The sequence below is a fragment of the Cynara cardunculus genome, unplaced genomic scaffold (assembly GCF_001531365.2).
Source record: "Cynara cardunculus var. scolymus isolate 2C unplaced genomic scaffold, CcrdV1 Un_Scaffold_1338, whole genome shotgun sequence".
NCBI classification, from domain to species: domain Eukaryota; kingdom Viridiplantae; phylum Streptophyta; class Magnoliopsida; order Asterales; family Asteraceae; genus Cynara; species Cynara cardunculus.
In genome coordinates, this window is record NW_020200738.1 from 117,105 (window position 1) to 128,647 (window position 11,543).

The following is an 11,543-nucleotide window of genomic DNA, read 5'->3' on the forward strand; positions in this document are numbered from 1 at the left end:
TGTTAAATTTGTTAAGACTGAAAGAGAGAAAACTTTAAGAATTGTGGAATAATCCTCAGCATTTATTGAGCAATTAAAAAAACAAAACTAAAACCAGCAAGCCAAGAGATGGTGTAAATTTCTTTAAATTAAATGTTTATGATCCAGAAAGAATATTTAGGAGTCAACGCTATAATTTATTTTACCGGATAAAATTGTAGTACATCAAAACGGTATCGTATGCAACAATTTACCCTGATAAGAGTCGTTACCCTCACTTACCGAATAAGACTCTTCATCTTTATCATTGAGAGGTAGCCATTGCATCCTCTACCTTCTTAAAGACCATTTCTAACAAATTCTCCAAAATGGACAAAACGAGGATTTCGACAATTTTTTGCTCCAACAGATTCTCTAAAACGGAGAAAGTAAAAAAAAATGGTGTAAATTTCTTTAAATTTTGAGATCTCTCCAAAAATGATTAACATGAGGAAAAAAACGATTTTTTTTATTATATTCCACCGATAGATAACCTTGAAATGAAATGTTTATGAACGAGAAAAAATATTTAGGAGTCAACGCTATAATTTATTTTACCGGGTAAGATTTTAGTACATCAAAACGGTATCGTATGCAACAATTTACCCAGTAAGCACTTACCCGGATAAAAGTCGTCGCCCTCACTTACCGAGTAAGACTCTTCATTTTTATCATTGTTCTTATCGGGTAAGATTTTTTACCCTTGTCATGTTCATCCGGTAAGGAAAGTTACCCGGTTAGCACTTTCCGATATACGTTTAGTAAACGGCCTCTAAGGCAATTCATAAGGCCTTAAAGTTAACATAGAAGTAAACTCGGGTGATATCGAGAAGGCTCGAATAGGAGACCATTCGAAAGCAAACTCAAAGTCTTACCAGTTACGTTATTCAAAATTATGAGCAACATCGTATAGAAACCGAAGAACACACGTTCATGTCAACGACGAATCTTGGATCTACGACACAAGAACAATAAATGATTCGAACGCATTGCCAACACGTTATTTCAAAAATCAAACCGAAAAAGGGAACCCGTAAAAACTATTTAATCCAGTTCCTTCACTACCTTAATCCCCATAGAATTAGCCGTACCTATGATCGATCTCGAAATCGCCTCTAGCGACATATACTGGCAATACGGATCCGATTGTTTCACCTTCGCAATCTCGTAGATGTGTTTTAATGTTAGCCTCGATGCAACAACGTGGCCTGGCATTCGGCTTCCCGACTCGATTCCTGCAGCCTTTTTCAAATACCATGTGACCGAAGGTGATCGAACGCTAAGCTCGAACGTATTATCTGTAAAAACCTTTACCGTTGTGGCGATCGGAGTGTCGGGCTTAAATTTTTGGGTTTTTGCATTGAAATCTTTGCAGAATGCAATTATGTTTAGCCTGTATTGACCAATTGCCGGACCAACCGGTGGTCCCGGTTTTGCTCCTCCGGCTGGAACGGTGAGTCTGACGGTTGCCACCACCGGCCGCCACTTCAAGATCTCCTTCAACGTAGCCATTTTTAGATCATTGGCAGTGTTGTTCCGAGAAGAGCATAAAATTAGATGAGTCGTTAGGATGCAACCATACCAGCAGATATATTGCCTACAAATTCAATCAATTTGGTTTTTCATTTTACGAGTAAACTACTATTTTAGTCCCTGTAGTTTGATATTTATAATGATTTTCGTCCTTATGGTTTAAAATTTAGTTTTTCAGTCACTGTGGTTTCTATTTTGTTTCCATTTTCGACTCTGCATCCTTTCGAAAAATATCTTATAAAAATAAGGTGACGTTTATTTTTTAAAAGATGTTAAAGTTTGAAGTCTGATTTATAAGAGGTGGTATCAGTAAGACTGTTTGTTTTTATGAAGATTGAAATTTGAATCGGTCAAACTAGTGTAAAAATATAAAGATATTTACAAAAGTATAAAAGATAAATAGTTTTTGTTAACATATCTCTTCCAACCCCCAAAATATAAACCATTTGATAGAGGGAGGATTAGGATTAACAGGTATTAAATGATACATTTACTACTTAAAATTTTGGAGGACATTTAGAGCTTTTAAGCTCTTATTTAGAAAAAAACAAACCTTCTTGATACCCAAACATCAGAACGAATTAGACTTCGGAGGTATTAAGTAACATTTTTTAAGAAAACAAACAGACCCTAAATGTCTTCTGAAAAAATGTGTTCATAGGACAATTCTAAAAAATTCCCAATAAAAACTACTATAACACTTTATTTGGTGAACCAAAAACCCATGTTAATTTTATTTAAAAATTACATAAATCTGAATAAGAAATTGATATAAAATTGTCATGTCCCAAAAGCAAATCAACCTCGATTCTTAATAATCCATATCACTTGTGGTTTTATTGTAACAAAAGATTCCTTTTTATGTATCAAAACTTATGGTGGACCAAATCTAAGGAGGAATAAAAATTTTTTTATGGCCACGGAAGTTTAAATGTGGTGACTCCAGACTATCTGCAAAGCAGATGGTCATCCTGGGATTAGTCGGCTTGCATAGCAAGTTGGATATCCAGATTAATAAAAAACAAAAAATGTAAGGTTGGAGAAAAGGGGTAATAGGTAACAGTTATATTATTTATGCCAGTAAATTACAAGTGTACCCCTTTGTATATCAAGAAATCTTGGAAAAGATGACTACTTAGAGCAAAAATTGACATATCAGAAACTTGAAATTACAAGTTTTATTATCTTGTAACATAAAACCAAAAATATGTATATCAAAAATAATAAATGGAAGACTAGTGGTGCAAAAATTTTGTACAACTTCTGCTAGAAACTCAACAATATGGAAGTCAAAATCTCGCAAGTAAGAGCTCTTCTGTTTCAAATCCGTAGTGCCCAAGCTGCTTTAGACACTCACAGTTACCGAAAAAGCTGACAGTGACCCCGGTGTTGGGGGCATTTGTTTGCTTTTTCACACGTTACCCAAAACACCCTTTAGAACATCCAGTCCTTCGGCCGATATGCTCCTCCGCCTGTGCATTTTCGGTATTTCGATCTTCGGTGGCGGGTCCAACGAGAAACAGACCACCACGACCGTCAGATTATCGCAACTATTCCGCTTCGAAGCCTCTCTGACGAGTTCTCGAGAGCATTTTTCCGGATCGTTATGTAGCATAAGTTCCTTTCTTACAATCGTCACTGCGTATTGGCTGCTCATCACGTCCCACAAACCGTCACACCCAATGATCAAAAACTCATCTTCTTCGTTTAAGGTTACTTCTTCGAGCTCTGGCTCCGCGCTCAACGGACCATCTGAACCTTTTGGTCCCTTCATGTGCCAGTCTCCTAGTGCACGTGCTACCGATAGTTGACCGTTGAGATAGCCGTCGTAAATCACGCCGCCAAGCTTCTCGATTCTCTGCTTCTCGGATGTGCAGCTTGGTTTGTGGTCTGTTGAGAGTTCGATTGCTCTTCCTCGCTTGCCTAGTACAGCTCTCGAGTCCCCAGCATTTGCAATTAACATATTTCTGTCAATAGGCAAAATCATCAAAAATCAATATATACATACTATCATAGATGTGGAACCCTTTGAATCTCTAAGTAAAAGAGCCTTTATAGAGAGAAGAGAGGTTTTTACATACATATATATACACAGAGAGAGAGAGAGTCGGGTTCAAACTCAAACAATACCTATTTTAAGAGAATAAGACAACGGCCCAATCACATGTGATTCACGAGACTTTGCTCCACGACCTGGAGTCACTGCCAAAGTCTTCTGCACACCTTTTTTTTACCGTTAATGTAAAATCACATGTGATTTTGCACGTGATTTGGCTGTTTTCGTATTCTTTTAAATAGTTAGCATTCTCCTTTGATCCTCCCTCTATATATATAGTCATACATATTTGATGGTCCGTATTTAGCTGATGTGACGCTCCCAACACGACCCCTCAAGCGAAGGCTAGAGGGTTCCTCCATGAATGGAGGCAAAAGAGTGTGTCGAGTCCCTAGGTGGTGCTAGACCTGGCCCTGATACCATCTAAGGATATGTGGCACTTTTCTGAATCTCTCTCTAAAAGAGCCGAGGGAGGTTTCTACATATATACAGGTTTGATGATTTGTGTGTAGCTGATGTGATACTCCAACACCCCTATCCCACGAAAATATAGAAGGGAGGGAGATCTAATAGTATTTTCTTCAACCTCCCAAGTTTCGTGGCTGTTTCAAACTTCCAATGAGGTGGCCAAAAACCAAAATGGAAGTTGAAGAATCTCTAATATAATCTATGCCCCATCATAAAACTTCTTGACAGATGCCAAATGATGCGGTGCACTTGATGGTTCAACCACCAGACCTTGTTTCAAATGTGTGGTTCAAAGACCAAAACCGTCACAAAGCGAGCATAGAGGATATTACGTAAATCAAACCAAACGAGGCGAGGTCTAGGGGTGAAATGTACGCAGATCCGACTTCTACCCCAAATAACCAAACGGTTGTTCCTAGAGGGTACTTAATTAAACGAAACCAAACTAGTCTAGCATATCCCACCCAGAGTTGAGGTCTAAGGGTGAGATATACGCAAACTCGATCTCTACCCCAAAGAATAGACCAGTTGTTCCTAGAGGGTACTTAATTAAACCAAACCAAACGAGTTTAGTTTATCTCACCCCGAGGTGAGGTCTAGAGATGAGATGTAGGCAGACTGACCTCTACCTCAAAGAATAGAACAGTTGGTTTCAACAGGGTACTTAATTAAACCAAACCAAACGAGTCTAGTATGTCCCACCCAGAGATGAGGTTGAGGTTTGAAACAAGAATAGAGCGGTTATTTCCTAGAGGGAACTAAAAGATGAAGCCCCAATTGCATAACAGGGAAACACAATAAGAGCATCCAATTACATTAAGATAAAGTGACTGGTGGCTTTTGGCCCAACTAGTACCATCAAGTTCTTCATGAACTTGTGGGTGCTCAAGATTCGTATCTACAATACAGTTCTCTTTCTAGAAGTCTTAACATTCAACATGTAACATCTCAATCCAGTCAGGATCATACAAATCTATGAATTTTGGTTATTAAAAATGATCATATGTAAAATAGCTAGCTTTTTACCTTCCCAGAATGAGGGCAATCAAAGCAGTAGTTCCAGAGGAATTATCGAGAGATCTAGTGTCGGCTAATGCATGATCAACTTTGGCAAAAGCATTCTTGACCGCCTTCTTTACCGCCTTTGGGAAGCTAGAGTCCTCAAGAATGAACTCAAGAATGTTTCTTTTGGTAAACGATGCAGCATCAATGCCACCATGTCCATCAAACACCTGAAATAATTAGAATTGTATTGAGGGTTACAGACTACTTACTCTACTTGCCTTCTTGGGCTATGTTTGGCAATCTAGCTGATAAATAAACTAGTCATGTTCGGTAAAAGCTAGATGACTATGTAAAATGACTTTAAACGGACGTGTTGTAAATTAGTTGGAAAAAGAAGTGGAAAAAAACCCTTGCAGCTTACTAAAACGCTACTTGAAAGTAGCTTTCTAGGTTCTAAGCTAGCTTAAGGCCAACCAAACGAGTTTTTTTTCTATAAGCTTAAAACATAAGCTAGCTAACGATTGCCAAACATGGTGTTGATCCTTCATTTCGAGAATTAGTAATGGTAGATCAAATTCAGTTACCCCATAAAAAGCTCCATGAAAAGGGTAATCCGGTTGTGTATCTAAATGTTCTCGAAGATCATCTACACAAATATATTCGTCCTCCATGTATGGTTTTGGACCCATCTCAGAACAGCTTCCTGAACGAAAGACAGGCAAATATGGAGATCTCTCGTTTTGCTGTGACTTCAGTCCAGTACCTTCGTTTGTTGATTTCTTTACAAGTAGCAAAAAAAAAGTATAATTAGAAATTGTGAAAGATGTAAGAGGATTGATCCTCATTTAGCAACATTATAAGCACATTACTAAATGTGGAAAGAATAGTCTTCATTAATCATAGTGATCTTGATAGAATCCTAGTAATCTAATCTCACATTCAAGCCTAATTGAAGTATGTTCCGAGATTTTTAACCAATAAATCCAAAATTTAGAGCTGGGATCTCTTCTTGATGGAAATAATCATAGTGTATCTATGAATTTATACATTAGCAGTTTGTAGTTCTTTGACTCCAGATCAATTAATGCTTACGAATTAAACTCTAGTCTCAAATTTCAAAACTCCCCCAAATCAACAATTCATGAATTGATCCTCAAACATAGTATTCTGAGAAGCCACATGAAGTAAAAGTGTAGCACAGTGATATCTATTACTTGAATTGCAAAGGAGAATCATGAAAATTGGATCTTGATTTCACTGAAAAAATAAGAGAAATGTGGTTAATTTTTCTTAAGAACAAAATACTCACCGAATCAGAGGTGCCAGCCAACATTGCCTGGCTGATACAATGCCGCATTGGCTGAAGATTCCGTGGAGGCTTAGCAGCCTTTGGTTGGTTGATGTTATCTGAATCCTCAGGCTCTTCATCTTCTTCCATTGCAGGAGCACATTCCTTTGAATACCCAATATCCAATGAAGTACATTGAGGCCACACATCAGTCCCAGGACCCATTTCACCTTTCTCTTAATCCATCAAACACTTGGTATGCAAACTATATAAATAGAAAACTTTAACTCAACCTGGACAGTTCATGAACAGCCCATTTTGTCTTACAGCATACAAACAGCTGTATAGCAGTTAATCCCCGATCCATAAACAACCAACAACAGTAGCACAATAATCCATTTCTTTAAACAAACGGAAGGTGTAGGTTTTCCATTTTCTTGAAATTGGTGAAGCAACGATCAGACCCACATGCCAAAATAAGTTGATTTGTGAATTTTCTTCGTTTTTTATTCGAAAAATCAAGAAAAGATATGCATGGATGAAGTAAAATCCAGATAACGAAAGAGGGAAAATTGAAAAATTCAAGAAGAAAGTAATAAAGAAGATGGAGAGAAGGGATTCAATTACGGAAGCAAAGTAGTCGGAGAGAGAGGGGGAGAGGGAGGACCATTGAGAATTTTGGTGCTTGAGATGGGATCCATTTGTCCGTTAAAAAGGGTGGGTGGTGAGGTTAGGGGAGGAGGAGAGTGATGACACGTGGGAGACAGCCATGATCTTTCAGTTGACCTTGCAAACTAAAACAACATTTTGCGTTCCAAATACTTCTTTGCTCCGGACGTCCGTGCATTTAAAAGTCCGTACTTTCTTGTGCAGAGTTTATCGGTTAAAATCCAATAGATTTAGTTGGATCCGATCTGGTCTAATTATTCGATCCAATGCAATTAAGATCTAAGCCAATCACATTCGATGGAAAAGTGGACTGGATTAGTTTCATCATTGAATATTATCATTGGTTATCCATTTGATTGGATCAGATACATCTAATATTTGATACGATTTTTCAATCAATTAATCAACTATTCCAACCAATTATTTATATATTTTAAAGTGAACTATGGATTTGGTCTATTATAGTACATCGAAAATTATGACTAACATCCCTAAACTTGATTAATTATGGATTTGGTCCCTATAGTTGTTATTTCTTTTGGCTAGAGTTTCTGTCACTAACTGATTTTGTTAACTCAGTTACCTCAAGGGTAAAATAACCAAAATACTCTTGTTTTTGACTTTTTATATTGAAAAAAAAATAAAAAAAAAGTTAAAATAAATACATATATAATCTTTTTTATTTGTTCTTATATATATATACACACACATAAATACATATACACAGACACATACAACAAAAATTACTGGTGAAGTCATTGTCTCCGGTGAACCCCTTCCTGATCGAGGCTCCCCCTTCCCTCCCCTCCCCCATCAGACCAAAGCCCTTTACATAAAAACTAGTGTTTGACACCATGCGTTGCATGGTGACAATAATCTTTTTTAAAATTATTGAAGTTAGCTAAATGAGTCGATGATCACATTTATATATTAAACTAATAAGAATCAATATTATCTTTGATATATGAATCTACCTTATCATTACTGGTTGTTCTTTTAATATATATATATATATATATATATATATATATATATATAAAATTTAAATTACAAAAATGAAATCTTTTAACGATTAATGCGATTGAAAATATTTTAAAAATAAATAGAATTTGAAACAAAACTTTCAACAATTGTATGTTGAAAACATTTTAATGTAAAATAAGAATGAGAAAATAAAAGATGAATATGAAAAATGGTTTTTCATTAAACTTGGTTTCTCAATATTCCATGAGGAGTAGTTGTTGTCAACCAAACTCTAAAATAATTGTTAAAAACATATTGTTGGTTCTATTGAGAAAAAAAAACTTAAGAAAAATATAGAAGACATTAGTTAAAGAAAACCTCTAAAATCCTAACAAAATTAAGAAGAATTGCATACTCAGATTAATCGTCTTGAAATAAACCTGAAAAAAATATAACCATTAAAAAAGGGCATATTGAAGATTGGTGATGCTACATGAAAAATTGTAACAAAAAAACTTCAAAAATCTCAATAAAAGTCAAAAGGAAAGCATACACACATTAGTTTTCTTAAAGTATACTTGAAAAAGATAACCATTACAAAAATATGTTGAAATTTGTTGAGGCTACATCATGGTTTGTAATACTTCCAAGATTCTATCATCAGACGATTAATCGAACCATTGTTGCCATGAAAACTTTAGAAGTGTTGTAAAGAACAAACTCTCCGTTTCATTGAGAAAACTTAGGAAAATCATAGAAGAGAAAAGTAAAAAAAAAAAAACAAAATTCTAAAATCCCAACAAAAATAAAAAGGAACGCATACCTGAATTGGTCTTCTCGAAATAAACTTGAAAATAGATTTGTTGAAAAGTAAATCAAGTGATGGAGATGAAGAAAAATGAAATGAAAAATAAATCAAGTGATGGAGATGGAGAAAAAGAGATTGAATGATGAACATTTATGAAGAAGAGTTAGGGAAAATGAAAAGATTGTGTTAAATGCAAACATAAATGAATAATCAATGTTTATAAAAATTAGAATGTGAAACTAAAAAAAATTAAAGGAGAATGAATCAAAAAAAAGATAAATAAATTTCCAACCTTTAAGAGAAGCCAAGTCATCAACCTTGGTTTCTCCTTTAATATATATATAGATTATTTAAATTACAAAAATGAAATCTTTTAACGATTAATGCGGTTGAAAATATTTTAAAATAAATAGAATTTGAAAAAAAGTTTCAACAATTGTATGTTGAAAACATTTTAATGTAAAATAAGAATGAGAAAATAAAAGATGAATATGAAAGATGGTTTTTTATTAAACTTGGTTTCTCAATATTCCATGAAGAGTAGTTGTTGTCAACCAAACTCTAAAACAATTGTTAAAAACATATTGTTGGTTCTATTGGGAAAAAAAAACTTAAGAAAAATGTAGAAGACAATAGTTAAAGAAAACCTCTAAAATCCTAACAAAATTAAAAAAAATTGCATACTCGGATTAATCGTCTCGAAATAAACCTGAAAAAAAATATAAAAAAAGGCATGTTGAAATTTGGTGATGCTACATGAAAAATTGTAACATAAACACTTAAAAAATATCAATAAAAGTCAAAAAGAATATATACACACATTAGTTTTCTCAAAGTATACTTGAAAAAGATAACTATTACAAAAATATGTTGAAATTTGTTGAGACTACTTCATGGTTTGCAATACTTTCAAGATTCTATCATCAGACGATTAATCGAACCATTGTTGCCATGAAAACTCAAAAAGTGTTGTCAAAAACAAACTCTCCGTTTCATTGAGAAAACTTAGGAAAATCATAGAAGGGAAAAGTAAAAAAAAAAACAAAATTCTAAAATCTCAAAAAAAAAAAAGAAAGGAACGCATACATGAATTGGTCTTCTCGAAATAAACTTGAAAATAGATTTGGTGAAAAATAACAATTTATAAAATGAAAAACAAATCAAGTGAWAGAGATGGAGAAAAATGAAATGAAAACAAATCAAGTGATGGAGATGGAAAAAAAGAGATTGAATGATGAACAATTTATGAAGAAGAGTTAGGAAAAATGAAAAGATTGTGTTAAATGCAAACATAAATGATAATCAATGTTTATAGAAATTAGAATGTGAAATTAAAAAAAAGATTAAAGGAGAATGAATAAAAAAAAGATAAATAAGTTTCCAACCCTTAGGAGAAGCCAAGCCATCAACCTTGGTTTCTCCTTTAATATATATATAGATTCATTAAAGCCTTTACATCAAATCAAGCGAGATTTATTGGAATGTCCAAAATCCATATTGGATGAATCTGTGACAGTGTCGACATAGTTGGAATAGGAACAAAGTTGGGGTGGAGGAAAGGAAGAATGGTGAAGATTGTTGACCGTTAGGATGGATGGAGTATGGTGGTCACAATGGTTGTCTTTGAAGGTGAGAAGCAGGTAGGAGATGGGTGGTGGTCAACGCTGTAGAGGGGAAGGAGAGGAACAAAGTGGTGGTTGTTGGCGAAGAAGTGAGAACGACGACAATGGCAGATGATGGAGGCAATTGAAGGAAGATCGGGGTTGGGGGAGCCAGGTGAAAAGGTAAACGGTGGAGAGGGTTCACAGGAAAAGTAGGAGGGAGGATATTGGTAAGCTATGGCTATCAGCGAGAATGAGGAGGCAAAGGGCGGTGTAGGCCCATTCCTGACATTTTATAGGCCATGAGCGAGATGTAGAAAAGGGCATCCGATAAGTACAAAAAAGAACTTTAATATATTGTTTTTATCATAAGAAATGACATTGAGTTCAATAACTACTAATAATTCATACAAAACCGTTTTTCGAGTGTTACTAAATGCGAAATCAATCAATAATTATTTTTAAATTACTATTATCTATTATATCATTTTTACATAACATCATCAATATGTTCCACCATACAAAACATTCTATAATATACCTTGAGTATACAGATTGACATCGTTTGGGGTCACAATATTTACTATATATTTGGAGTATCACTCTATGCAAATCAATATAAATCAGTAGGGTTTTCCATCTCACCTCATGTTAATGTTTTTCATCAACATTCTAAACTTTTAGGCTTAAAACAAACTTTTTTGGCACCATCAATTTTAGAAATCAAAAGCCCATGTTAGTTATACGCTGAGATCTTATTCTTGTTTTAGTGATAGGATCATACTTATTATTTATGCACTTAATATTAGGTAATAAAGAGTCAATAATGTATAAAAAAACAAGAGTAATTTTGAAATTTTACATATAGATATATGTTGGACCATCTCATATGGTTGGTGATTCTTTCAAATAAAAAATAGGAGTTTTCTTAGTTGACAACAATAAATCTACTATATTCTGATACTAAGGGCATCTCCAGTGCATGACACTCTACCAGAGTGTCATGGACTGCCACATCAGYATTCCACTCACCATACAACTCTATCATTTTATACCCACACTCCATAACACTCCAATGAGTTTAATGGATTTCCACATCATATATATATATATATATATATTATCTATAAATAT

The 11,543-nt window shown here is 34.6% G+C and overlaps 2 protein-coding genes across 2 annotated transcripts; both read right to left on the bottom strand.

Moving 5' to 3' along the window:
• Window positions 1-1,062: 1,062 nt before the first annotated feature.
• On the bottom strand, window positions 1,063-1,530 carry LOC112502397 (54S ribosomal protein L19, mitochondrial-like). The gene has a single exon (XM_025106283.1). The coding sequence runs from the start codon at window positions 1,528-1,530 to the stop codon at window positions 1,063-1,065; it is 468 nt and encodes a 155-aa protein (XP_024962051.1).
• A 1,132-nt stretch (window positions 1,531-2,662) lies between these two features.
• On the bottom strand, window positions 2,663-6,593 carry LOC112502399 (probable protein phosphatase 2C 47). Its single transcript, XM_025106286.1, has 4 exons — window positions 6,390-6,593; window positions 5,665-5,859; window positions 5,102-5,307; window positions 2,663-3,518 (listed from the first exon to the last, which is right to left on the bottom strand). Exons 1-4 carry the CDS (start codon window positions 6,591-6,593, stop codon window positions 2,963-2,965), a joined length of 1,161 nt encoding a protein of 386 aa, XP_024962054.1. The 3' UTR covers window positions 2,663-2,962.
• Window positions 6,594-11,543: the final 4,950 nt, after the last annotated feature.

Coding starts and splice junctions, on each gene's coding strand:
- LOC112502397 (XM_025106283.1), bottom strand. CDS start 1,530: ATGGCTACGTTGAAGGAGATCTTGAAGTGGCGGCCGGTGGTGGCAACC.
- LOC112502399 (XM_025106286.1), bottom strand. CDS start 6,593: ATGGGTCCTGGGACTGATGTGTGGCCTCAATGTACTTCATTGGATATT. Junction 5,860..6,389: donor TGGCTGGCACCTCTGATTCG/GTGAGTATTTTG, acceptor CTACTTGTAAAG/AAATCAACAAACGAAGGTAC. Junction 5,308..5,664: donor TTCATGGAGCTTTTTATGGG/GTAACTGAATTT, acceptor TAATTATTTCAG/GTGTTTGATGGACATGGTGG.